This window comes from Rhea americana, unplaced genomic scaffold (assembly GCF_003343005.1).
Source record: "Rhea americana isolate MKP2758 unplaced genomic scaffold, rheAme1 scaffold_37, whole genome shotgun sequence".
Lineage (NCBI taxonomy): Eukaryota > Metazoa > Chordata > Aves > Rheiformes > Rheidae > Rhea > Rhea americana.
Genome location: NW_028186501.1, coordinates 5,582,143 through 5,609,581, shown reverse-complemented (window position 1 = coordinate 5,609,581; position 27,439 = coordinate 5,582,143). Strand labels below are relative to the sequence as shown.

The 27,439-nt window shown below is 41.6% G+C and overlaps 2 protein-coding genes across 3 annotated transcripts in view; both read left to right on the top strand.

The window, feature by feature from the left end:
- The window catches only part of RASGEF1C (RasGEF domain family member 1C), an 81,957-nt gene extending 64,512 nt beyond the window's left edge, over positions 1-17,445 (top strand). The window contains exons 7-14 of the mRNA XM_085312859.1: positions 1,090-1,185; positions 2,063-2,165; positions 2,267-2,346; positions 3,242-3,337; positions 8,260-8,355; positions 9,577-9,700; positions 11,506-11,578; positions 12,025-17,445. Coding sequence (XP_085168985.1) covers positions 1,090-1,185; positions 2,063-2,165; positions 2,267-2,346; positions 3,242-3,337; positions 8,260-8,355; positions 9,577-9,700; positions 11,506-11,578; positions 12,025-12,049 — 693 coding nt within the window. The 3' untranslated portion in view covers positions 12,050-17,445. The remainder of the gene's footprint in view (positions 1-1,089; positions 1,186-2,062; positions 2,166-2,266; positions 2,347-3,241; positions 3,338-8,259; positions 8,356-9,576; positions 9,701-11,505; positions 11,579-12,024) is intronic.
- A 6,715-nt stretch (positions 17,446-24,160) lies between these two features.
- Positions 24,161-27,439, top strand: part of CLK4 (CDC like kinase 4) — an 11,229-nt gene continuing 7,950 nt past the window's right edge. The window contains exons 1-3 of one of the 2 annotated variants that reach the window (XM_085312857.1): positions 24,161-24,262; positions 25,998-26,057; positions 26,756-26,907. In XM_085312857.1, coding sequence (XP_085168983.1) covers positions 26,004-26,057; positions 26,756-26,907 — 206 coding nt within the window. In that variant the 5' untranslated portion in view covers positions 24,161-24,262; positions 25,998-26,003. The remainder of the gene's footprint in view (positions 24,263-25,997; positions 26,058-26,755; positions 26,908-27,439) is intronic. The other variant, XM_085312858.1, reaches the window with a different exon arrangement.

Genomic DNA, 27,439 nt, shown 5'->3' with positions numbered 1-27,439 from the left:
TAAAGGCTTTTAGGTATTTGTTTAACTTATGTAATATGAGCATTCCTATTGTCATTAATGAATCTGTATTCATGCACTGTGATTTTCTTCTTAGTGGCACGTATTTATGGCAGCTCTGGGAAATGCTYGTCTTAATAAAACAAAAATTCAGAATTCTCTGATACCCTCTAGTGGATGTTAATGAATGTTTAAATAAATCACGTGAAATCAAGAGAGCAGCAAGTCCTAGGACTTTCTCAGAATTTAGGTCTGGGAAAAGAACTCAAGTTCTCATGATCCCAAGCAACATCTTTAAGGCTGCAGGAACTGCCATACCTCCACTGAAATCAAATTATCTATTGAAGTCAAAGGAAGTGGAGGAGTTCAGCCAAGTATCTRCTTCAAAAGCCTGTATCAGTTGTGAGAATTTACATAAAATTCTGTATAAAAAGTAGAGAATGTGCTTCTTATAATGGCCCTTTCTGACAAAGTTTCTCATGTGTGTAAGTGCCCGTCTCCAGAGCAGCTGGCAAGACACAGCTGCTAATAGAGAGCAAATTATCCTGAACACTCAAGAGAACGAGGGAAATAATTTTTTCCCATAAAGAAGCAACTCTTAACTATCTCTTGCTTGCCTCTTGTTCACCTCACTCAGTTATGGGCTCCCCCCTCCAGAAAGGGGYCGCAGGTGATTGTATTTACTCAGTGAAGAAAGTCTTGGAATGGAAGGCTCCAGCTGAACGTGTTGTGGAAGATTGTGCCTGTCCTATTTAATTTTTCTGCATATTGTCGTTGCTCTGTGGATTCTGCAGTGCCTGTTAATATCCCACTGAGCAAGGATCAGCGCACAGTGCATTGGTGAACGCTTGCCGCAGGCAAAATGGGGCTGTTTTCCATCCGCTGACGTGAATTGCATGGTGACATACTCGGCTAGAGCCATCCACCAGCCACCCACCTACCCAGTGACTTTTTGAACTCGGCCCTTAATGCACCAGCCTCCGAGTGCATCAGAGAGATGTGACAAAGTGATTACCGTTGCGTAGCGTGTATCGGAGCACTCAGACAGCTAACTGGAAGTTGTGTGTCTCTCTGTCCTTTTTCCTCCCCCAGACTTGTTTCAGTGAACAGAAGAAGACAACTAATCTTGAGGCCTATGTGAAATGGTTCAATAGACTCTGCTATCTTGTAGCAACAGAAATTTGCATGGTAAGTAAAATGCGTGTGGCCGTGTTTTCTCACGCGCTTGATGTGCCAGTTTGAGATGGTATGTTAATAAGCAAACCTGGGGATTATTTCTTGTGATCTAGCCAAGCATCAGGCAGTAAGTTGTAGTAACACGTCACTTGCAGAAGCGACCTGGTAAATGATGAGCATATTGCAAAAGAGAGCTGACGACACACAGGGGATACACAGTTCTCTTGATGTAGTAGGAGCACAGTGCGGACTAATGAACCCTGCAGGGAAAAAGAGACGAAAAAAAGCCTTGAATTACCCTGTGCAAATTCTATTGAAAAAGATTTTAGTGGAGCAGTATTTGTTATTTTTCTGCCTAAAGCCTTGCTCTGCAGGTGAATTTCCATTGCGTGGCTCTTTGTCCCATCATCCGTTACTGTAGTTGTGACTAGTCTTTTTTTTTTTTTTTTTTTTAACTTGTTAGTGGTTTTAGTTGATTTGGTTTTTTAACGTGGCCCCATCAAAATGAACTGAATGTTTTCTCCTTTGAAAAGGATGTGGAAGGGATGAGTAGTAATGGGTTAAGCAGCCCAAATTGCCTATGGCTCAAAAGCATTGCTATTTGGAGATCTTTGGAAAGGTGGGGTATTCCAGCCCAGTGAACATGGGGTTTGAAAATGCAAACTACCACTTGGCTTGACCTTCTTCTTAAAAGGCCCAGAACAGCAGAAGGAGTTCAATGCAGTGAAACAAAGTCTTCCTGGGACAAAGAAGCTGCTGTTATATGGGCATGAAATCCTGCCCCTAGGAAGGTCCATGGTGATGAGCCAACTGTGTGGAACAAGTGCTGGAGATGGCCTCCAATTCTGCATGTACTTGTTACAGTTTTTTCTTTTTTTTTAATTTGCAGCCTGCAAAAAAGAAACAGCGAGCACAAGTCATAGAGTTCTTCATCGATGTTGCCCGAGAGTGCTTTAACATAGGGAATTTTAATTCACTGATGGCAATAATTTGTAAGTATTGCTTCTCAACAGAGCTCTCCATTGGCTSTCATGAATGAAAAGGGAAAATCTGAATTACAACCACTGTCCTTTTTCTTCTTCCTCCTTCATAGCTGGAATGAACATGAGTCCAGTTTCCAGGCTAAAGAAGACTTGGTCAAAAGTGAAAACAGCCAAATTTTTCATTCTTGAGGTAAAAAAACAAACAAAAACTTTGTGTGTGTGTGTATGTGTGCGAATTTTCACATCATTATGCAGATATGAGATGCTTTTAAACATGTTTCACAGGCAGAAGGACAGATTCTGGATGCAGGTGCCTAGTGGGTAGGGGGGGAAGCTGCTGATATGCAGGGGGGATTGGAGCACTCCAACATACAGCAAAAAAAAAGATAAACAGTTCAAAAGCTAAAAGAGAATGTAGAAGGGCTTGGGAAGGACAGGTCAGAAACAAATGTATTCTACACAAAATATATTACGAAGGGCATTCACAGCACTGATTCTGCCTTGTAATATGCTGTCTTTGGCCACGGACACAATGGTGAGCACAAAGCTCCCAAGTTTTACCTTGGACATAGAGCGAGATCAAAAGGGCTGTGTGACTTCGGGAGTTTGTTAGCTACATGGAGGTACAGCTGTGTGGTACTGCTGGTGACTGCCCCTCCTTCCCYGGGAATCTGGCTTGCTATCAGCAGAGGTTAGAGAGCACATTTTTGCACCAACAAATGCACCAGCCATTCAAAGAATTGGATCAGGTTGGTTGCGTTTTGTTATTGCATGAACCAGGATTTGGCATAAATAAAATGTGCAGTCCTCCTAAAATCCAAGTACCTCGCCTCATTCTACAAATAAATTATACTCCAAATAAAAGCTCAATCATTTATTAATATAAAATCACAAGTGCAAACAACCACGGCCTGTGCCTCTAGAATTGTCATTGTATCTGTGGATCACACGTCCGGTTCTTGCATGTGGTGGTTTTCTGGAGATGCAGGCTAGGCTCTGTTAGGGTTTGGAAAGCTATGGGTAAAGCTGTCTTTGGAGCACCCAGTTCACTTTATAACTGAAGTGTCATCTTTTTTTGGACTTAGCACCAGATGGATCCTACTGGTAACTTCTATAACTATAGGACAGCACTGCGGGGGGCTGCTCACAGATCCCTCACTGCCCACAGCAACAGAGAGAAGGTAGGTGTGACCACAGCTCCTGGGTCTCCAAATAGGCAGGGAGGGGAATGTTGCTGCTGGGATCAAAGACTGAAGCACTTGACTAAAGCACTTGATGCAAGTGCTTTGCATGAACAGCTCTCCTGCTTATGGGGCCAAGGCTAGTGCACTGCTGAATCCAATCGGAAATGTAAATCTGCAGCTGAGGGGAATCTGACRTGGATCACAGAGCTTTTGCAGACTTGCTGCTCAGGTGCTGAGGAGTGAGGCAGGGGGGCACACAGCAAGGAGGACTTCTTTGGTGCAAGCATCCCTAGAAAATTTATTTTGTCTAGATTGATAAACCAAACAGCTTCCAGGTGGAAAAGGTATTCCAGACTAAAATGACTTTTATTTTGGTATGGAGCATCAATCTGGCAGGCCCAGGTGGAAGCACGATTTTGTTACAACTACACCAGCCAGTGTCTCTGTACAGACAAGTCTGTATGGTGTAGCGTGGGATTTGAGACAAGGAGCGCAGCACTCGCAGATGATGGGGTGGTTCTTCACTTACGTTAGGAAAAAATGACTTACYGCAAGTCACACCAACAAGTCTGGTGTGACTCGAATGCAACAGATCTGGGTGAAATTCTGTCCTCACGAATTTTCACTTCATTCGGTTATTGCCATCTTGCTGAACAAGAATTGAGGTGTTTTATCAGTGTTTATGCCAGGTAAGTATCTTTCTGAGATGTCTCTGATATGGCAATAGATGAGATTGATCAGATCTTGCTGCAGAATCCTGCTAGTTTGTGCTCTGGTGTGTTTCTTGATCATTTTCTTCATTTAGTTCTCTTTTTCTTCTAAGAAAGTGCATTTGCTTTTAACATTGCATGTAGCTATAAATGAGGAACTTCTGCACAGAACAAAATAAGGTAAAGTAGATACTGCATCCATAAGCATAATGTGGAATTGAATATTCATTTATTAGAGGAGCCAGCCCAGATGCTGATCTCACACCGCTGTAAATCTGATGTAAATCTGCTGAAGCAAATGGAAACTCGCAGCATTACAGCAAAACGAGATCAGAATCTGGTCACGGGCTGACTCAGCTCTGATGGGACTGCACAGAGTTGTTCTGAAAAGCACTTTTCTAGGCAAAGAAGAGACGATGACTTGAATTTTTAAGAGCAGCAGAGAAATTCTTTTAACTCTTACATGCTACAGCTAGGACTTGTCATTCAGAGATGCTTCTGCAATCTAGTTCTCCTGTGACAATCCCATATTTGAGCCAGCTGCTTTATTGTTTGATTTAATTTCCTGTGGAAGTTAGCAATCTCTGTCATTTCTCTATCCCTAGCTAGTTAAGACTAAGGGCAAAGAGGTTACTAGGTTGAAAGGAATCTATTTTACATTAAAAAAGCCCATACTCTGTTTCCTTTGTGTACATATCAGCTTAAGAAAATGTTCAAACATATGACTTAGTAGCTGATCATGCTGGGTATATTACAGTGCCAGATACAGCAGATCCCGTAATTCATGCTTTAGGAATTAAGACCTGTTGTTGCTTATTATAAGGAAGATTCCTACTTGTTTATTTTACTGCAATTATTAAAATTGTAAGAGCACGACCACTTTTTTGATCTAAAATGTTACCTTGTTTCGTGACAAGCTATTAGCAAAAGTTAGTTTTTGAAGCAAAATATTTGTCTTCAGATTGGATCAGGCACGTAACAGTTTGAGCTCCCCAGCCTGTCCACCCCCTTCTCAACAAGTGGCCACCACAAAGCGCGCATGGAAGCTGCAGGGCCCCATCCACCCACTGGAGAAGAAGGAGCTCTGGAGGGAGCGCTCGTCGCGGACTGACGGACTGTGCCGTGGCTTAGGTCTTGCAGGAAGACAAAGTGCTTTTAGCTTGAAGGAGCTAATATTTAACTGACCAGTTCACCAGAAATATTACTTGCTTTTTTCCTTAGGGCTGCTACTTTGGCTGCTGAGTTTTGTACAGCGCTTAAACACATGTGCAGCTCGGGCCTAAAACGACACGTTYGGGGAGAGACCGGGTGAGCCAGCAGCCCTCAGGCACCACCACAGTCCAGCCTTTCTCCCTGTGTGTAAATGGCATTTTTATTTGCTCAGGAGCAGGCTTCTAGGAGGGCATTGCCATGCAGCTCTCCAAGCTGCGAGATGCAATCCAGGAACAGCAGAAACAACCCTACCATAGTGCAGAGTGGTAAAGGAAAAGGGTTCCGTTTCGTGCAGAATTCAGAAGGGTGTATTTGGTAGGAATTAAGACTGGTTTTATCTGTGCAGTCAGCTGACCTGTGCCATCCCTCAAATTAAGTCATTCTGCTGGGAAACACTGCACTGTGCTAAGGCCATTTCTCCGAATGGCTCTGAGACATTGGGAGCACATACAGTGCAGGACTGGTGCSATTGCTGTCTGATACTACGAAGAACATACCTGATCTCACTAGCTTCTTTCGTTCTGCAGGAGGCAGTTGTCCTTCAGCGTATGGGTAGTTCAGGGTGGGTAATCAAAAGGAAATGAAATATGAATTTCTGGCGTTAGCCCAGATTTTACACTGGCAAAGTGCCTGGATTAAAGCCWGTGTTAAAGTGCAGCTATATCCACCTTTGTTGCTTCTACTACAGAAATTTGGAAAACAAAACAGGCAGGGTGACATGCTTTTATTGGGGAAATAAGTGGTGACCCAAAGACAGAAATCCTGTGGAAATATGTGCAGAGAATCGGGATGTCTTTGCTGCCTTTTGGATGCAGATGAGAACAAGCTCTACCCACGCTCTGAGCTGACTGGTGGCTTTGTAGCTGTATTAGCATGGCATGGAGCCCACATTAATATACCTTCGCTCTCAGCAAGGCTTTTAATTTAGGTTTAGTACCACTAATGATGTTGACCTAGCTCCCAGGCAGTGCGGAGCAGGGCAGAACAAGCTCACATCTGCCTGCACAAAAATATTAGGCAGAACCTGGCAGCAATTCCTAGCTGGTGATAAGTATCTGGCTCCAGATCTCTGTGAATATCTTTCCATTTTGTAAGACTACTGCCAAAGTGGTAACTGAGTATCAGCATTTGTGGTAGAAAACAAACTCTCTGCTGAATTGTATTCTTTACCTCAGGTTGATTCATCTAGTTTGGATGATATAAAAATCAGCCATGAAACACATTTGTCTCAGCCTGTGATTACAAATCATCCCACCTGACTCTGACTTTGTGGGGTTCAGTCCAAAATACTGAGTTTGCTTCATCCCCATTTCTTTATTATATCAGTGTGGTGGACCAGGATAATGCCAGTGGCTCCCGGAGTGTCAGTCCAGCCCTTTTATGGCTGTTATACTGACATAAAAGAGTTTGCCTGTAGCTGTCCCATAAAAAAGCCATCAGAAATGCAAATCTTTAGCAGTTCTGTTCATGTGATATTTTAGCTGATGGAGAAACTGGCTTCCATTTTCACGGTGAAAGTAGGCAGTGGCTTGTCAAGGCTTTCCCTCAGTTGGTGTTTGAGCATCTGTAAGCTGCTCGCATTTGCTGTTGCAACATGAAGGCCGTAGACTGGAAAACAGCAGCTGCCGCCCTGTTCTAGGTCCATCTCAGATACCGTTTCAGCTGACGTTCAGCATGAGATGGAGTAACAGTAGGGCATTAAGTGCTTAACGATTGCTTTGCTGTCACCAGCTCCCTTGGCCAGCCTTGCGTGCTGCAAAGGCATTTGAACTGTGCTGAGCACTTAACAAGCTACAGCTCAGTTAATTTACAAATAGGCCAGTGGAAACATTTGGAAACTCTGCCCTTCGATGTGCTCTCCTCTCCGTTCATGGTGATTAAATCCACACTTATGGATATGGCGGCTGCAAACCCTATGTGTAGCCTTTATCTATCACAGTGCCACTACAGAGGGGTCGTGAAGACTCAGAGCTGGACGTTGGGTCCCAGAACCCATCCTGGAGGTCAGCGTTGTYGTGGGTTGGTCCTTACGTTCTCGCAGCTCTGAGCTGTGTCACGAGAGGGCTGGGGATGCACTTCAGGAGCACGGCCACTGCTTTCTGCTGTAGTACATCTGGCATCGAATTTATGCCTGCTGCAATTCCATTAATTTCAAGAGTTTTACCTCAGCATTGAAGTAGATTTTTTTCTATAGCAAATCAAGATCTGACTCTGATAGGTTAGAGAGAAGGATCAGTAATATTTGCTAGTTTACCCTGGATGATGCCCAGGGCTTATTTTCAGTGCTACAAAGATCCTGTGCCTCCTGTTGGCACTTTCGTTTCAATTAACTGTGTATTTTCAACTGTACCCTCTGCAGGTTAATTTGGAGAAGCAGGTTATACTAAACAGGCACTACAGAGGCAGTTTCATGCCTCAAGAGAAAGCAATGAATGGAGCTCTTGAAAATGCAACTGTTCCTGCTGAAAAAACTCTGTCTGTAGACAAGTCCTTGGCCACCAAATTTTAGTATTCCATCTTTCCTTGTTCTGGGACAGTAGTGGTCACCTAACTGTATCTGTGCTAAGTATTTCCTCCTTGCTGTTCCCTGGTTCCCAAATGTCTTCAAATTGCTTGATTTATCTATTCTACATCTTTACTGATAAGGACCCTGACAGAGCTAGGAAAGGTCTGCAATTTAATTTTGTTCTTTCTGTGCTCAGTGATACTCTGATATACTGAGAGGTAAGAAACTGGGTTACTAGTATTTTCGTAGTCATCTTACTCTGCCATTGTGCTCAGAGCCTATTTATTCCAGAGACAGTCATCTCCTGATTGCTGAAGGTGTCTCTGTACCCTGCTGCCCCTTTGCTTGCCTATCACTATACCGCTTTTTAAGTGCACAGCACACTGAAAAGTTAATATTTCTTTTTTCTCCTCGCTCCTGATTGAGTTGTTCTTTCATGCAGAGAAAATACTGAGCTGGAAAGATAATAGTTATGCCATTTCTCTTCACAGATTGTGATCCCCTTCTTCAGCCTGTTGATCAAAGACATTTATTTTTTGAATGAAGGATGTGCTAATCGCCTTCCAAATGGACATGTCAACTTTGAAGTAAGATCTGAAAAATRTTTTTATCTATCCCATTCTGATAGCACTATCTAAGACCATTTGCCTGTAAGTTCAGTGCAGACTGACAAAGACTGGATATGTCAAGATGGGCAGTCTTGAGTGACTGTGCTTGAGGGTTAAACCAATCCTATAATGTCTTTAAAARGACGTATATTTTATATAAACATTGCAGGCAGATCAAAAACCAAACTGCAGGGTTTTCCAGTGTTGAGTGAATGACAGATCCTAACTTGTTTCATGTGGGTTGGCTGACAGAAATGTAGTGTTACCAGTATACATGATTATACATAATGGCTTGGAGCAGGAGATGACTTTTTCAGAAAACAGGAAAATATAAAGTCAATATAAAGTGCTTTATAGTTTATTTGCATTTTTAGCCCTTTCTCATTTTTTATAAAGACAGAAATTAGCTGTGGTCATTAGAGAAAAAWTAGAATATAAGCCTGGCAGTAGGTAGCATTAGTCACATATCCTATGTATTCCAATTCTGTGCCGGAGAGGATGGGTTTACACTAGTGCTACTTGTTGCTAACTGTGATGTGCAAGCACTTTTTAGATTGTGTTGTGCATTGCAATTGCTATGTTCTTGTGTTTCTGTGGAAGGACATGAGGTGCTTCCAAAAGAATTGCCCAGTGTCAACAAGAAAACAGTTCTTCARCTCTTAGTTTTTTTTTTATAAAGTACTTCTTCAGTGCATCTTCTGTTCGTTACATTAAATTTCTCCTTTAGTTACCGGCATTGTGAGATGGTGAGTAATGTGTAGGTTATGGAGCTCGGCATCCCCTTAAATTGTGTCAGAACACTTCTGCCACGCATGTTTTCTGTTTGAAGGCAAGGAGCAGCAGGGATCTGGATTCACTGTGCTTTATGTATTTATATTAAATTCTGTTCTTGGCTGTTCCATCAAAGTTTATGCCCTCTGTTCTCAAGTAGGTATGTGTAACCCATAACTTGTTCATGGATGCCTTTTTATTCAAGTACAGACTGAAACTGCGTGTAAGAAGAAATGCAGCACACGCTTTCCTGCCTCTTTCTCCTGTAAATGAACTGGGAAAAGACACCCATCTAAAACTATACAAGGTTGCTTTTCCCTAATATCCCTGTAGCTAGCATTAGGGATCCTGGATCCTGATCTGCTCAGATGCAGTTGTTTTAGTGACATAATCTCACTGAAACGTGATGGAATGATTTTATGTTTACAGAAATTTCTGGAACTGGCTAAGCAAGTAGGAGAATTTATAACCTGGAAGCAAGTGGAATGTCCCTTTGAACAGGACCCTAACATCATCCACTACTTGCATACTGCTCCCATTTTTACTGAGGATGGTAAGACCCTGTACAAACTCCAATCACTGAAGATAGGGCTCTTTATCACTACTCATTAACACCCTGATCCATGCTCCGGTGATCTCTTCTCAGTTTGTCTCTAGCTTTCCTGTCTTGCAGCTTGTTTGTCCCTAGTCTATCAATATACACATACTACCTTCTTGCTCATGAAGTTGTGGCTGGTTGCTTTTTTCTTGTCTGTAATTTCTCCATGAGGCACTGTCTAGCAAGTTGCTGTGATGGCCCTATTTTTGTAGTCAAGAAAAGAGGCCACACAACCATGTCATGGACTGCTATGGTTGTCACTTGTCCTCTAGCCAAACTCATTCTGTGATTGATAGAGCCAGAACTACTCTCTCCTGCAAGCCAACGCTGTCATCTCCTCARCAAACAGAGCTCAGGGCAGTGGTAGTCCGGCTGACCCCCTTCACAGCAGTGAAGAAATGTTATCTATAGAAAATAATTTTTAAGAAAAATCTTTTCTAGCAATTAATTTGCACTGTAGCTAATGAAAGTCCTGTTCTGAGATCGTTTTGCTGATTGTTTTTCTATTCTTAATCTGTCCTGTTTTCTGTTTCAGTTTAATAGCCAGCATGTCAGGCTGTGTCATTTCATATGGGTTGATGTCACTTGCCTCTTGGTATATTATGTCACACACAGAAATTGTCYAAAGCTATGTTCCCATAAGCTAAACTGGTGTTGGCTTTATTTTTTCTTTTGATTCTATAGGCAGTTTTCTGTACTCATTTGAGTTAATCAGACCAGACAGTTTTTATTTCATAGACCACTTCAGAAGACAACATGCAGTCTCAAAAATCCTGCCTAAATCCCAAGAGAAATGACTGCCAAAACGGAATAATTAATATGATTAAAGTACTGTGTATYGAAAGGAGACAGGCTGGGCGTTCATTCCATATTTAGGCTCTTGAAGAGTAGACAGTGAAAGTCAGGGGTGTCTCAGAAGTGGTGTTTGCAGTTTCTCTCCCTCACATGCTCCACTATACTCACACTGCTTTCAGGAGATGCCCTCTGCAGAAGTCACAATTCTCCTGTTAGCCAGCGGGAAGAGCAGTTCGGGAAGATCTGCCCTGAATAAAAAATGGGAGAACATACTACAGAGAGATGCAGCACTGTTATGCAAAATACAGCTGTACTGTGCTAGTCACAATGCGGAGGAATAGCAGGCCAACCCTTAAATATTAAAATGTTCTTGAATTACAGCACTGGTTTGAATACTGCGTACTGATTCTAGCATTAAAGAATAAAGCATAACTAAATAATCAAAAGAGGAAATGTGTGTGAACACAAATCACAACCTACTTTTTGAAAGTCTGTAAAGACAGTGAGATGTTAATGCACTGCCACCTTGTGCAGAGGAGACTCTACAGCCTAGACACATTTTGGTGCCATAAAATGCAGCATACAGTGCAAAGTTTTTCAGGRAAAAAAAAAACAAACCTATTTTCTRCTCCTGTGTTCCTGTTCTGGCTTCTGTAACTCACTCTTATCTTGAGGGGTGGTTTGTATCCTTTTAAGATACTGTGTCCCTTAAAGCCTCGGAAAGATTGCTGAGGAAGATTAAATTGTGTTAAGTGACAGGAATATCCTCAGCGTAAAAGAGTTTGTTTAGCTGTCAGCTCTCTCTCTCTCTCTACCAGTTACCCAATGGACCATGAAGTTTTTAAAAGTTCTGTTTACTGTGTGGTACAATAGCAAGAATAGATGAAATGCATAGGACCTAGCAGACAGCAAAGAGGTAGGGGGTTACTGCTACTGTTGAAATAACACGTTTTTATCTTTTCTAGGTTTGTACCTAGCTTCCTATGAAAGTGAAAGTCCAGAAAACCAGACTGAAAAAGACAGGTGGAAATCGTTAAGGTAACCACTCATTTTATCAGCTCATTTCTAAAGTATCTCCAAAGTGCTGCACTGATGGTTAAGGAATCTCTTAACTGAGCCTGAAGCTTGTGAAGTGCTGGCACTTAAAATGTGACCTCTGATGGAGGTCTTTTCAATTTATAGCTAATTTACAGACCTGGGGCTGCACTGATAAAAACCTAATCTTCACCTCAAATTAGCCACCATTTAAAGAAAACCCTATACCAGTGCATTTTTACARTTCTCTACCCGTGCAAAAGAGGCCTCATGTAGATGAAAAATGTCCCATGTTAATCAGAGCATCCCACAGTTTACATGTCTTATCGGSGTACCATAAAGAGGTCTGGTGTAAATGAAGACCCCAGAGGGTCAAAAACAAAAGCAGTGAATAAAATAAAATGTAACAGTTGCTTCCTTATCATTTTTCTTATGTTTTAAATTTGCAGATCCACTATTTTAGGAAAGACTTGAAGACTAAAAGGTTATTGCAGTAGGTCAAGGAAAAAATCCGTAAACATTTTGCACTACTGATTCCAAAGATGCCTGTTTGGGATTTAGAGAATTTGTTTTGTTTGAGTTTTTGTCGGTTTTTTGACTGCCTAAAATGACGGATGAACTGGATTCATCCACTGAAATCAACAGAACTGCATGCACAACGATGCTTTTCTAACTATGAGACAGAGGAAGGACAGACTATTTGTGGCTGTGCCCAAASTGCATCAGGATCACTGTAAGGTTTGCCTCTGAAGGAAAGTCAGAAAACCGGGAGCATGGAGAACAATGGTACTGTAAAAAACAATGAAAAAGTATTTTAAAAAAAGAAAGCAAAAAATATACATGCTTWTTTCAGAAGCAGGTGCTTCAGGTAGCAGCTCTTTAAACCCTCTGAGGATTATAAAATTAAATCAGACAAAGCAGCAATCTGGTTAATTGCTGAATGAAGAAAGGACTTAATTTTACATCAGCAGTCCTCTGGCCTTGTTGAACAATGCACTGACTGCAACAAGTATAAGCTTCCAGCGGATGAACTCATATCACTCGCTCATATATACATGTGTGTGTGTGTGTATATATATATAATATATATATAATATATATATACACATCACATAAAGATCTCATCAGCATGGGAGAGTTGTACAAATCCCATGAATTTTTACAGAGAACAATTTGAAGTGTGACTATTGCTTAGTTCTTCTTCCCACCACTGTTGTTGCTTTTCTTACTGTGAATCTTGGCGGAATTGAGAGGGCATAGAGTGCAGAGGGTATTGCTTAAAGACCCCCTACCACATCTAAAGCTGAAGAAGAAAATGGCTCCAGACTCAACTCACCTCTAGTTAATTTATGTGGTGTATTCTCTAATTTGGTTGATGCTGAGATGTGTGTTCTTTAGAGGGCTTTATCACACTGAAAGAAGAAGAAATTGCATTATCATGTTAAAAAAAAATCCACCAGGTTCCAATTAATACAGTCCTGTTTATTTTGCAACATGATGCTAGAGGATAGGAAGAAAGAGGTAAATAGCTCTAAATTTGGGAACTACGTGGTATGTTTTAAAAAAGACAAAGGATATCATTCTAGAGACCAATGCACTAAGCTAAAGAAATTGTCATTCATGATGTTTCTTGAAATTTTTTTTACATTTTTTTGAATTTTGAAATGTCATTCATGACAGATAACCATTTTTTTCTTATTTTTAGTGTCTAAACCATGTTCACCATTCCCTTACAGATAATACAAAATAGGGACTATGTCTGTGTTTATACTTGTACAATGGTCGTGGTGCTATCTTAAGACATGTATTAAATTACAATGGACTCCATGGATATTAGATTCAAAACTAAGCTCTAACAGTAGATTAATTGTTTGTATGTGGAAGGACTGCTCCCACCTGCCCTAGAAAAGGCCACCAAAAGCTTAAATGAAAGCTAATGCCATGTGATACWGAACTCAGCATTTTCTTAACGACTTGATGCTGGCCTTTTAGATGTCCCAGTCTTTGTCTACAACAGAAGACACAACCCTTTCTTTGAAATCAGTAATTATTTCAACAGAGAATAGTAGTGTTTTGAAAAGTGAAGCTAATCACAACTTAGCTGTGTTGGCCTATCCTTTTAGCCAAAAAATGGGGCTATTCCATCCCACTGCTAGGTCCCACAACAGTTTTCTGWGCCTGGGTGAGTTGTTGAAATGTGCGGCATTAGTAAGCTAGTGTTTGAGGACAACTCAGGCTATSGAGGTGTTCCAGGGTGCAGCTGCCTGCGACATGCTCAGTGTGAAATACTAGAGCTTGGTAGTGTCTGTAATGCAGTTCTGCTGGGTTTTGATCTGTGATGGCCTGTGCAGTCTGGATCATGGCCACCAGGAATATCCTGCTCTCATAGTTGTCAGTTCTGCCATTTGAGATGAGCAGGACGAGATGTGCACGCGTAGGGGCTTGAGGCTGAGCTTCCATTCTCCTTTTCATATGTGTCTATCAGAGCATGGGTTCAAGCCAGGGGAAAATAAAAGCATCATCCAATTACTCAAGCCTTTGTATGGAAGAGGCTGGTACATCATTTTTCCAGCCGAGGAGCAAATATTCTGGTGATATTGTTGATATGCTGTTAATTTTTGTACATGAGGTAAGAGCTATACAGAGAAATGCACACACACAGCCATTTCTTTAAGCAGGACCATTTCCAAAATGATGCCATTAAAAGCCTGTTAAATTCCAACCAAATCCAGAGCAATAACCATAAACATATCTATAACAATGCTGAGGCTTATGTAYGTCATTTTTTCTTGGTCTAAATGGTCATTTTTTCTTAATGTCTACATCTTTTTAACTGGCACAGTGTGGCGTCATGGTAGAAATGTTTTTTTTTTATATATCTGAAATCCAATGTAGGTAGATGGGCCCTTTCTTAAAAACTGCTTTTTAAAATGCAAATTCTCACTCCTTTTCTAATGAGCCAAAGCAGACTGGGACAGTTGAGATTGTAACACTCAGAACATGAAATCAAATGTCGTTTCCCATGAAAATACGTTACATCCTTTGGCACCTTCTGTGAATTCAGACAATTTTATAAGTATGATTTAAATTAGATCTCATAAAGTTTGTCATTGTTGCAAACTGAACCACTTTCATACTCCAAAACTCTCACACCTCRGTGCTTAAAAGGAGAGCAGAAAGGTCAGACTTACAGAGTTATTAAGGGCATAGTGGGACTTTCAAAAGCACCAAATTATCTTTAAGCCTTTATGTAGTTACCATTTAAGTAGACTTTTTTCAGAGGTGCTGAACACCCTCATCTCTCAGTGAAAACTGAGGCAATCATTATGGAAATAGATGTCATACTGATCCTTAGAATTTGATCTTCAGAGATGATGACTGCACTTTGCAAGACGACTTGGAGATGGGTGCACAGAACAGTTCAAAGAGAGAAGACAGTGCCTTCTAAAACTAGGCTTTAGGAATTGTGGCTTGTCTTTATATAATTCAGTGGCCAAGATCCCATTCATTTAAATAGAAACAAGGTCAAGCCTTAAATTACAGCTGTCACTTTCATTTGTAATTCGTATCTAGCCTAACTAGGGAGGACAASTCCAGAAGACAGAAGAGTGGTTAGAGCCTTGCTTCACCAGCAGGTTTAACAATGACAATTTGGGGAATGGATTTCTTCCAGCAGTCTTGTATTAACATTGCACAAGATGCACAGTGAGAAAAAAACCTTCAGTAATTAACTTTTCTCTTGCAGTAACATGAAAAGAACCCTTACCATGTATAAAAGAAAGARGATCACTTAACATCAAGTACTAGCCATTGTAAGCCATATAGTCATTAGACTAACATCTAGAGAGCTTACTGATGGTATGTCATGGCTTCTAACTCCACTGTTTTCAGTGGATTTGCCTCCTTGACAACTGCTTGAGCTAATGCTACACAGCGAACAGAGTGAAACTAGAGCTATAATTCTGCAGTGTAGTATCAAATCCCTAAGCTGGTAAAACATGAATATATAATACAAAACCTTTCAGATGCATTAACATAACTTCTGTTCACACGGAAATATTAACAGAAAACCAAATACCACTTCTTCAGCACCTCTTCTAGTGTGATTAGAGGAGTTGCAAAAGCCATGCTTTTTATTTCTTGAGGATGCCATTCTGCAGCATGGGGCTAGTTCCAAAGCCCAGTGAAAACTAATGATGAAACTCTTGTGCCTTCAGCTTGAGTTGAAGTCAGTAGATGAACTCGCTCAATGCCTTTCAAAAGATGCATAATCTGAAAACCATGCTCTCAATTTTACATCAGCATCAATCACATGACCTAATTAAAGGTTACACATAGATCTGCCAGGTATAGCTTGGCTAACTGCAGGCTGACCTCCAAATCATGTTTCTTCTCATATTGGCAAAACCCTTGAAGTGAGTCTAGCACGCAAGACCCCCATGTACCCACATACACTGAGATTAGTTTATCATTATCCCTCTTTTAGGCAGGTAACACACTACTGTCATACAGCTGGCTGGGAGCTCCCCACGTGGATAGAGGACATGCAGACCTGGGGGAGACCTGCACTCTCAACCGCWTCTGAGACTGTACTGTAACAAAGTGTGAACACAGCTGCTAAGYACTTCAGGCAGCTTAAACGTTGAGGTATTTTTCTCAGATTGAAAATATTTTATTATATGATTACCAGTAATAAGTAATAAGTTAAGTAATAACTTAAAATCAAGCCTGTCCATTGCTGATACCCTAGTTACTTTATCATGATTTCTTCCAATGGTTTATGTGCCTTTTATTAAGGCACATGAGAACTGGCTTGCACGTGACTGTAAAACCAGTTTAGAACAGAGCTCAGATTACTGAATTTGTAATCGCAGTTGTCAGAAAGAGTATCTGCTAGTAGAAAAAGATATAGTTAGGCATATCAGTGTAAAAATACACAGTTAGTATAATCTGGGCTAACAACAACTGTGCTCCAGAGAAAGAGAGAGACTGATCCAAAATACAGTGACATGTAGAGGAAAGACTCCGACTGGTGYTGACAGGCTTTGGAGCAGTCCAGCAACTATTGACTGTAGAACAGTTTACGGTTATTCATAGGGATTAAATTACATTGGCCACTGGTATAGTCCTTGGCCTTTCTTTTGAGCCAGGTGCAACTCTCAGATGGGCAGATGTGCTTCATAGGGTGAAAATTCTGGCGTGGCAAAAGTTTTAACATTATTGAAATTACAGCAGCAAACTGAAATTTGGTCCAGTGAATTAAATCACGTGTTTGAGGGCAGAATTTGACCCTGCAAAGGTTTAAGATTTTTTTTCCTCTTTTTAGACTGGTAGAAATTAGCCTTAGAAACATGGAAGAAGCTTAATTGGGAGCCAAAAGCTTTCTTTTCTTCTGCTCTTTTTAGGGTTATCTGTTGAGTAAAATTACCTCAGTAGTTGACGCAGGGCATTACTATATGTGACTAGGTAACAACACAGACACAACACAGACATCTGGTGTCCGTATGGCAGCATTTATACTAACATGGTGATACAGAGGAGATTAGATGATTCTGCACCAAGCTGATATGCAAATTCGTATCTGAGCCTGGTCCCTTAGGTTGCCTAAGCTGGGACGCGTCCCTTTGGAAAGGCAGGAAGTTCCTGGAAGTTCGCCTGAGGCACAGCGAACTTCTTCCTCCATCCAACAGAATAATTGTGAGAAAATTCTCTGAACTGAAAGGGATTCTTCTAGGAGACTTGAAAACAGTGGATGCTTTTTTAGTTGGCTGACAGAGATTGTAAGATCTAAGCATCAAGGAAAAATAAGTACTTTAAAAAATATGAAAAATATCTTGATGATTGTTAACTTTCATATTTCACAGCATGGCAGCAGAATGGAAAAAGATATCTGTGCATATGCTATTGCCATTAATATCAACGGCAGCTAGGCAGACCAAGCCAGGAGAGAATACAGGGAAGTACTGATGCAGAAAACTATCGATACTTTTGCTTTAGTGTTGTTTAGTGTAGAGAGCCAGTCCCCAAGCTGCCAAGCTGAGCAGATGAGCTAGCAAGCAGTTTACCTTTTAATTTTTTTTTAATGGAACCAATCTGGAGGTAAATCCATTTTGCATTTCTTTCTTTTACTATTCTTCTAAAAATAGAGCTTTTATCTATTTTCAGATGCAAAAATATTGAATACAATAAGTTCATGCTTGTATAATGCATCACATCTTGTATTTTTATTTATTATACAAGATATATATTAGAAGCTAATAGCTTGTATGATTCATGCACTCTACAAACGTGCAAGACACTGAAACTCAGGCTATAACCTCAGTCACTGAGAAAAGCTGAGATGAGTAACTCCTCTCTATATCCTCTGCCTTGCACTGCGGCCAGACTCAGACTGCAATGCCATAAATTCAGAGTGGCTTAGACTGCTCCCTCTCTGCTTGACATCTTTCCCTCCACAGAGGTGGTATTTTCCTCCATAAACAGCTCTTTTGCAAAATGCTATAGGGGCATTTTTCAAGTTCTCTGCCACATGCCGGTGCTATAATCATACCCCAGAGTTGTCAGAATATAATATAGAGAGTCCTTTCCCTTTCGTCCCTGTGGCCTTCAAACTGCCAGCCCAGGCTAATATTGCAGTAGAACAATGTTGCCAGGCCTTCTTGAATGCACAGGACTATAAAGTTCAGAGATCAGAATTACTGTAAGCAAAATATTTGGACAGGAAGCTCCCTCCTAAAATGTGTACAGCCATTTTAATGGATTTCTGTCCAGAAAATTCCAGGGTCCAGGTTCCTTCCTCAGTGAAYAGTAACTAGTCAGTATTACATCACTGCTTTAATTACTTATACTTCTAAAACGCCATTCTTTTTGACATAACCAAGCATATGATGGTTCCTTGACGCTTGGCACACAGGTGAACACAGCTGGGAAAACTGGGGCTATAGCCTGGACAGTTGATATCGTATGTATTTCCATAGCAGCTTGAGTTGGGTTATCACCTACTGAGTATCCTCAGCTTGAACTAGAAGGAATTGTTTCAGTKGAATCCTCCTAATACTTAAAACTTAGTGAAAGATACAAGCACACAGCTACTACATTTAAGTATTTCAAGATATGATTCTTACAGATGTGCAATTATTTCCCTTAGTCAGCTGTAAAAAGAAATAAAACTGCTAGTATGCAACACTAATGGAAAAATAAATTGGCTTCTACATTTCAGTGCTCTCGAYTCTTACCAATATTCCTCAGTTTATAAAGGTGGGAAATAAGATCTTAAGATTTTTTGCACTTTTAGAAAGTTCTATGAAATGTGAARGTAATAGCTGTCTTATACGCATACTCCAAAAAACGTATTACTGAAACATTTATTCACAGACCTAAAAGCATAGARTAAAAATAGGTAAGTAGCACTGTCCTTATTTTCAGAGAGAGAACTAGAGTTTGAGTGACGTCCCAGGTCACCTGGGGAGCATGTACATTCCAAAAATAAACCCTATAACATTATCAAAATTTTAGTTTTACATGACTGCTGGTAGAACTCCTTTTTACAACTGTGCTTAGAAAAATGGAAACTGAATTATAAAGGTATTTTTAAGCATGAGTCAAAATGAGAAATAAAAGAAATACGGATTTAAAGACTCGTAGACACTAATCACATGAGCCTTAGTAATCAGGGGCTGTGCTTTTCCTGTATCATTTTCTTTAAATTATTTTATATTATGAATAGCATTTTCAGGACAAAGTGAAGTCGCTATACCATCCATAATACTTAAAACATATAGCTTTGTTTAATTGGAAGTCCTCAAACAAATATTGACACTTTATTAATTGCACAGGCAGAAAACAGGAAGGTTACTTGAAAGTGGCTATTATGATTTTGTGACTGTACATAGACCTTGCAAAATGTTAATGGTAATATGCATACTGTACCCCACATAAACACTGCAAGAATAGCATGGTCATTGTAACGCTTTATAGCTGTTGTGGAAAATGTCTTAACCTGCATTCATGATTATAGTGCCCATCCTACTCCCATGCCTTTTTATACAGTTGTGGTAAGATTGTTATGAAATCCTTTTGTCAGTCATGTTTGAGCTAACTTACTTATGTATAGAATTTGTATATTAAAAAACCTTAATTTATACTGTGTTTTAACAGTTTGCCTGAACTGTCTATGGTTTCTAAATTTTGTAATGTGAGTGTCCAATAATAATAATAATAATAATAATAATAATAATAATAATAATAATAATAAAAAAGATTCAGCAGTGTGGATTTTTTTTGTTCATGTTTTATCTGACACTAAAAATATCAAGACATCCCTGATTAAACAGGGCATTTCATGAATATGCATGTATACCCCAAACTACCTGTGGTTTCTGCTCTTCCTCTTGTTTCTACTTTACTACTGTTTTGTTCATCCTTGTACATTCAGGAGATTTCACTGCACTGTACATCACAAGGAAAAGAGGGACAAGTTTTCGTAATAGCTCCCACAATAAAATGTTTTCTCAAATAGGCGTCTCGGACACAATGCTTCTTCATGAGAGAAGGCTGACCCAGACCTGGAGGTTTTTAGTCTTTTTCTATAAAACTGTATGGTATAACTAGTGTTTAAATTTGTTCTTTTATTATTTGTATTGCAGTAATCTGAGGGCTTTGCCTGAGATGCAGGATCCATTTCAGTAAGCATGTACAGTAAGAGATGTCCATGCTTCAGATAGCTTAAAATATAAATAATAAAAAAAGACACTCAGTGGTGAAGTTCTGGCATATGTATAAGTGGTTAGGTTTCCTTGATATAAGGCATAGGTACCTGTACTACACTGCTTTTCTAAGTGTTACTTTTATTCAGCACAGACTGCTTCTGTCTGCTCTTAAACAAGTGAGTAATTTTGGTGTGTGTAAGTAATAGCACTGACTCCAAAGTTTCTGCAAAACTTTAATGTGCAACTTATTTTTTTCCGGTATGGTGTTCTTATTCATGGTGTCAGAGCTATTGCCTAAAGGGACTGTTAAGTCATCCGGCTGCATCCCCATAAAACGTAGGCTACTACAAGTCACTCGGGTTTCCCTGTGACAAGCCTCCAGATCTTTATTAGGCTAAAGCATTTCATTCGTCAGAAAACTCTGCTGTGCCGCAAGCTGAGAGAGAACAAAACTGAAGTTCTAGCAGAGCACGAGCCTTGCAATGATCTGTGTATTCTCTCCATCAGTGTAAACACCAAACTGTGGAACTGCAGCAATCCAGAAAGGCAAAGCTCAACTACAATCAACCAGCCTCTGACACTAACCAGAGGAAAGAAAAAACAAAACCAGTGTATCTTTAATTAACAGAAAGCAAGCACAGTACTGGAAGTACTCAAAGCCAGGAATTTTTGGCTCCGCTGCTGAGTCTTTTCTGAGGCTTTGAGCAAGGCAGACAAGCGTTGCTTTAAATTTTGCATCTGAACAATGGAAAAACTACATGAGCTTTACTCCTCCTGAGTAACTGCTGTGAGGATGGATCACCTAACATTGTAAAGCACTCAGAAGAGTAACCATACAAAATTGCACTCTGAAGCAAAGGTTTTAAACCTAGCTTTTCATAAATGCAAAGATGTATCCTACCAGGATAATTGCACTGAATTTTGAAGTCTTCTACTTTACTTCTTCAAAGCAGTCTAAAATGTGATTGCATTGTGGAGTCTCCTCTGGAGACATTCAAAACCCACCTGGACGTGATCCCATCTAACATGCTCTAGGTGACCCTGCTTCAGCAGGAGGGTTGGACTAGATGACCTCCAGAGGGTCCTTCCAACCTCAACCATTCTGTGATTCTGTGACTCTGATTTTGTATTACTCCTCCTCCAACTGTGCAAACATTTGGTGTTACACAGTCTTACTAAACAAGGAAATACCTGATATAAACAAAAGTAAATACCATAAGGATTGACAACAGAAATAACTATAATTACATTCAAATGAGTTTCCTTCCCAGTTTTGTAAAGACTAGAATTCCCCTAATTTAATTCTTTACTGTGAGTTCATTCCCATCTTAAAAACAGCCATTTCTAGAGGGGCTGTTACTTTGTTTGCTACGTAACCCAGTCACRTCCAGTGAATTTCTCCAGGTTTTATCCTTTTCAGAAATACCAGCTAAACTCCAGCAGCCCTGAGAGCTCTCTACTACTGGGTTTCCACTGCCACCTTCTGAACAGAACAGGAAATTAACTGCTTTTAATAGTGCTATTCTTTTTAGTGTCTACAGAGGTATTTCGAAAGCACTGGATTCTATTCAGCACACATCGGGCAATATTTGAAACTTGGCTTTCTAATTTGTCTGTAACAGGATACTTTCTGTAAGAYAGGTATGTCTAACGTGAAGAATTTAAAACCTCTATATACCACTCCTCTTTTTTCGAAGAGGTTCAAAATGAACAGCTAATTATTCTTAACTTCAGATAGATTTGTTCCTCTTTCCGTTGCCATTCAGATGAAAACCTCRGACCAAAAATGATCTTTGCTAGCTTACACACATTGTATTATAGTTATTTCCACCCCTTCTATCCCAGTCTGAAGATCCTTCTTCCTGGGAGCAGACTTGAGAGACCCAAGAGACCCTGGCATCAAAATTTTCCTGCTTCAAGTTACAGCTATTTTTTCGTATTGTCTTCAGCAGCAGTTTACATATGCATGCACATGCTCACTCTTTCTGTTCATATCATTTTATCCCTCTCTTTCTTTTCTGCTTGAGTTCCAAGAAAATTCCTCCTGCAGGGGCTCTGACACTGAACTGTGGGAAAACTCTTAACACATTGCAGATGTTACTGCAATCTTTACAAATAATAACCAGTCATTTCCATGCTGAAAGAGAAAATAGTAAACCACTGGAATCAATGCYGTATTTGCATTGACAGCTTTGGTCTGTGTCAAAGACCATGAGGCAAAAAAAAAATTTTTTAAGTATGTAGCAACAAATAGCTGCCAACACTCTGCACTGCCTGTTTCTCTTCTTAAAAATAAAAAACAGGAAGAGAAACAGGATTTTCGCTCTAGTGCAATCCAGATTTAAAAGCTTATCTTAAACCTACTGGCCAACAAATTTGACTGAAAATTTTAAACCCACAAAATGTATGTCCCTTTTTTTAAAAAAAAAAAAAGTACTACTTGCTAATACTTTGAGGGACTGAGGGAAGTGGTGAAAAACCACCACTTGTTCTGTAAAAAACAGACTACACCTTAGATAATCTGGCTTCTACTTCCATTGCCAAATCTTGCCATATCAGAGGTAATTTTTAAAAAATTATTCTGGGAAAGAGGCCCTGAGTTAGGGTATTTTCAATTTATCCGCGGCTCTTCAGAGGTTTGTTACCTTCCTCAGTTACGACACTGTGGGTTAACAGATTTGAAGACTGTATTTCAGTTGCAGTTTCCCTTCATCTTTTTTGGGGGGGTTTAAAAGAAAAGCTATTTGAACTCACTAAATTCAGCRGTTAAATGCCTAGARGAGTTAGTAACAGCATTTCTCCACYGTACAGAACTGCGTTAATGCAGGCCTGTGGCACCAAGGTTTTGCCTTTCCCCCAGCAAGSAAGTATTTGTCCGTGTTGGAGGCACGTTTGAACGCGACTCGCTGCAGGAAACGCCCRGGGTATCAGTTAGAAACGGCATCGCTGGTACAGGGCAGGGCCGGCCGGCCCTCGGTTCGGCGCGCGGCCCCGCTGCGAGGCGTCGGGCGGCTCCCGGCCGCCGGTCCCCGAGGCGCAGCAACGCCGACGCGCTTTCAGTCAGGATCGCGCGTAGCCTCTTTGCAGCGGCCGGATCAATTGCTCAGGGAGGATGGATGGGGTGGTTGCGACTCGCCGGCTTGGGTGGAAAATCGATGTTATTAGGTTTCGCCGCAGAGCGTTAGCACCGTGGTGGAAAGACTCCCCCGGGCCTTATCTGTTAGCTACTCTTAAGTGCGAGCATGAAGCCTGGCTTAATAGTGGCATCAATCAACCCGGACCCCAAATGGCTTAAACGCAGCGTTTGGCGAGTTTATTAGGAGGAATTAATCGACGGTGCCACCGCCAACATTGGCGCTGGCGGCGGGGGCAGGCGCGTGGCCGGGCCGCTCACTTGGCCGGGCCGCGGCCCCCCGCGCTCAGCCCGGGACCCGCTGCAGGAGGGGCGGGCTCACAGGGCCGCTCCTCCGAAGAGCCTCGCCACCCCCCCCCCCACCGGGGGTGGTGGGGGACCCGCGGGAGGCTCCCGCCGAGGCGGGCGGCCCGCGCGAGGCCTGCGGGGGCCGGGGCCGGAGCGGCTGCAGCGACCGCCGCGCCGCGGCAGGCGGCGCCATTGCGCAGCGCCTCCCCCTCCAACCGCGGCGGTTTTCCCGCTCTGCCGGAGGGGGCGGGGCTGGAGGACTTCCCGCCCCTCCCCCAGGGGGCGGGGCTCCGGCTTTCCCCTCTCAGCGCCGGCGGGATCTTCCTCTCTTTCCCGCCTCCCCCGCCCCGCCCCGGCCAACCGCCGCTTGGGGGCGGTCCCCGGCCGCGCCCCCTCCCCCGCCCCCTTCCCGGCGGCCGCGCCGTGCGTGTGACGTCACTCCGCACGACGGCCGGGAGAGGGAGGGAGGGAGGAAGCAGTTYCTCGGCGCTGAGTAGTGGCCGCCATTTTGTTTGTGTGCGCAGGGCGGACACGGCTCGCTCGCCTTTTTTCTCAGCTGTAAGTGACAGAGGCGGTCTTCCTCCTTGGGCTCTTTTCTTCTTTTCTTTTTACCCTCCCCTTTCTCCCTTTTCCGGGGGGCGGGAGCTGAACTAGAGGAAGAAGCTGAGGGGGAACAAAGCTGAGGCTGCCGGAGCCGCYTCCGCGGCCCGGACGGAGAGAAAAGCCCTGTGTGAGGGGTTGATTGCCGAGGTAGAGTGGGAGGAGGGGTCTTCACTACAGCATGCCGCGGAGAGGCTTTCCTGTGGCGGGGAGGGCCACTGGGGAGCCGCCCGTGGGCGCCGGGCGGGCCGAGCTGGGGCCCGGTGGGCGGTAGGCACTCTCGAGGGTGGAGGCCGCGCAGCTCGGTTATTGAGCCCGGTCTGCGCGGAGTTGTCTGGTCGCCTGCCCAAGGGGCGACGAAACCGAGGCCTTCCCCGCTGCTGACTCCTGAGGCCACCCGCAGGGAAAACCGGCAGGGAAGGGGGCTTCGCGGCCCTGGATTGGGGCAGCGGATGTCTTTTTGTAAGACCCGTTCCTGCCCATGTGCCCCCTAAACGCTCAGGTCGGGGTGGAACAGCCCCGCGGACTTTGGCCATATGGCCTGAATAGTGGCCTTTGGCCTCCTCTGAGTCGTACGGCCTGCCAAGTTTTCGAGAAGATCTAGAAATTGCCGTGTAGGCGGCTCATGGCAAGACATTTATGGTCTTCCGCAGGCATTCTGCATACGGATCCTTTAGGAAAGGCCCTTGTTCTCCACTTGAGAATCCTTGTGGCAGAATGTGGGAGTGAAAACGACCTGTGATAGGGGGTTAGGACCCCACGCTCTATAGGAATGCATATGTTTGTGTCAGCTGTCAGTTATGTAAGTGGAGCTGAAGTGCTTCAGCGCATGAATTTAAAGGACGTGCGTAGCAGTCAAAAATTTTAAGGTATCTTCTACTGTAAAATGGTTTGTGGTCAATTTGGGCCTTGCAAAGACCGAGTCTGGCAATAATCTGCTTGTTTGCTTTTAATTGACTCCTTTAGGGACAGAGTTAAGCCTTGCTCAAGTTTTCTGTGTCAGGTGTACCCCCCCGCGACATTTCAGTGGTGGATTTATTTAGGTATCTGTTCACTATAGCCTAATCGCAGTCTGTTGTGTAGCCAGACAAGGAGAAAATAAAGTCATAATTAAAATCCTCAATTCATTTATAACTGAATAGCCCCCCCCCCCCCAAAAAAAAAAGCCAAAAAACATCTGAGAGGAGGAGTGGCTGAAAACTGAGTGTGTTTTATAATCTGAGTTACCTAGGTTGAAAATAGAGAAAAACGACTTTGGAGTTGGGGAAAAAGAAGATAAGAAATGAGGTCATGTAAATGAATGTTGACTGTTCTTTCTTTTGATCCTTCGGGCATTTTTGTTTATCCTTAGATCTATCAGCATTTTCATTTATTAGTAATACATAATAAATAAGGTTTTTGTTGTAAAGCTCCAGCTGGTGTAGAGGCAGGCAACGCTGTTCTGTGTCAATTTACAGGCTGAAATAACCGCTAAGTTCGAGTGCTGTCTGCTCCTAAACTTTGCTTCTTGATGCAAGTGATTACTGTGAAAACTTTGTCTTATCTAYCTTTGGCTCATTCTTCAGAAACAATATACTGAAATAGATATATAAGCTTATTTTTAAATATCTTTATTAAAGAAGAGTAAAAGTGTATGATGGATTTTGAACTGCTCTTAATTTTACAGCTGTGCTTTACTTTCCTTGTTTTTCAGTTATGCATGTACCCGTTTGAACTCAGAATTCCTGAATATAACATCCAGCAACAGAAGCTGGTGGGTTTTGTCTCTGGCAAATCAGCTGAATTTTAAAATACTCAGATATTTGCATGCTGATAGGGTTCAAAATTTGCAAGTTGGCTCATTGTATTGTGAAGCTGTGTGTTATTTTATCAGAGTTCATTTTGTGATCGTTGACATAATTTTAAAAAGATCCTGCTGTTTAACAGTAATTTGTTAAACAAACTTAAGTTTTAGGCTGATTGAGGATATATGACTTGTGTAGTAATTTATGTACGATGTAGTGTGAAGAACTAAATCTTTAGATTCTGTTGGAGGTAATGTTTGAAGGTTAAGGTCTCTCTCTATTAGTTTTTTGTTGAAATCTGATTAGTCACTTAAATATATTTAAAAYAGACTTTAATTACATGTTGGAAGCTATTAAGTGAAGATGAGTTAGCCTATGTTACAAAATGCRAATCAAGATTAAAATGTTACTGTGTTAGGATGAGAAAGCTGTGGCTAGCTGTTCAAGACCAAAATAATAGAGGGGGAAGCAGGAGAAAAAAAACTATTTCAGGAAGGCATTCTTTTAGTTTTGTTATATTTAATCAAATTACAATACAAGCACAAACTACAATACAACTACTTTGTACAAATACAAAGTTACAAGTGTGGTGTAATGCTTTTGTCTCTCTCTCTCTCTCTCTCTCTCTTTCTTTTTTTTCTTTTCTCTTTTTTTGTTTTAATGACAGATGCGGCATTCTAAACGAACTCATTGTCCTGAATGGGATGATAGAAAGAGCTGGGATCAGAGAAAGCACAGTAGCAGCCATAAACGCAGGAAAAGGTCCCACAGCAGCGGACAAGAAAGCAAACACTATAAGCCACATCACTTTTCAGAAAGGTATAAGACTCTGGATTGAGTAGCACTAATACATCTAATTATGTCTAAAAGAAATACATTTTCAGAAAAAAGTTTTTAAGTGCCTAAACTTGGTAATTCCTTGGGATTTTGCTCACTTAAGACACACCCAAGAGAGAGTTGGTTTTGTTGGCACAGTATGTAAACCATTAAATTCAAATGCGCTAATAGAAACTATAAATGTTGTCATTGTTGTCAGTTACACCCTGGTGTGAATATATGGTATGGTATACCATGGTATGGGGTATGTATGGTATAGGGTAAGTACGAATTAGATTTCTTTTATTAATTTGGAGATGATTTGCTTTTTCTCCTATACTGCTTTCGCTGGAAGGATGTGTTTTTCTATGTTTTTCCCTTGAGAAGAGGATCCTGTGGAATTCTTTTAAGAGTTCATATTCATGCTTATAAAATGCTGGACAGGGTAGGTGTACAGCAATATGGGGGCATTTTGCCTCTGCAGCTTTCTCTTTTTTTTTTCCTTCTTCTTTTTTTTTTTTTTTTTTCCTGGGCA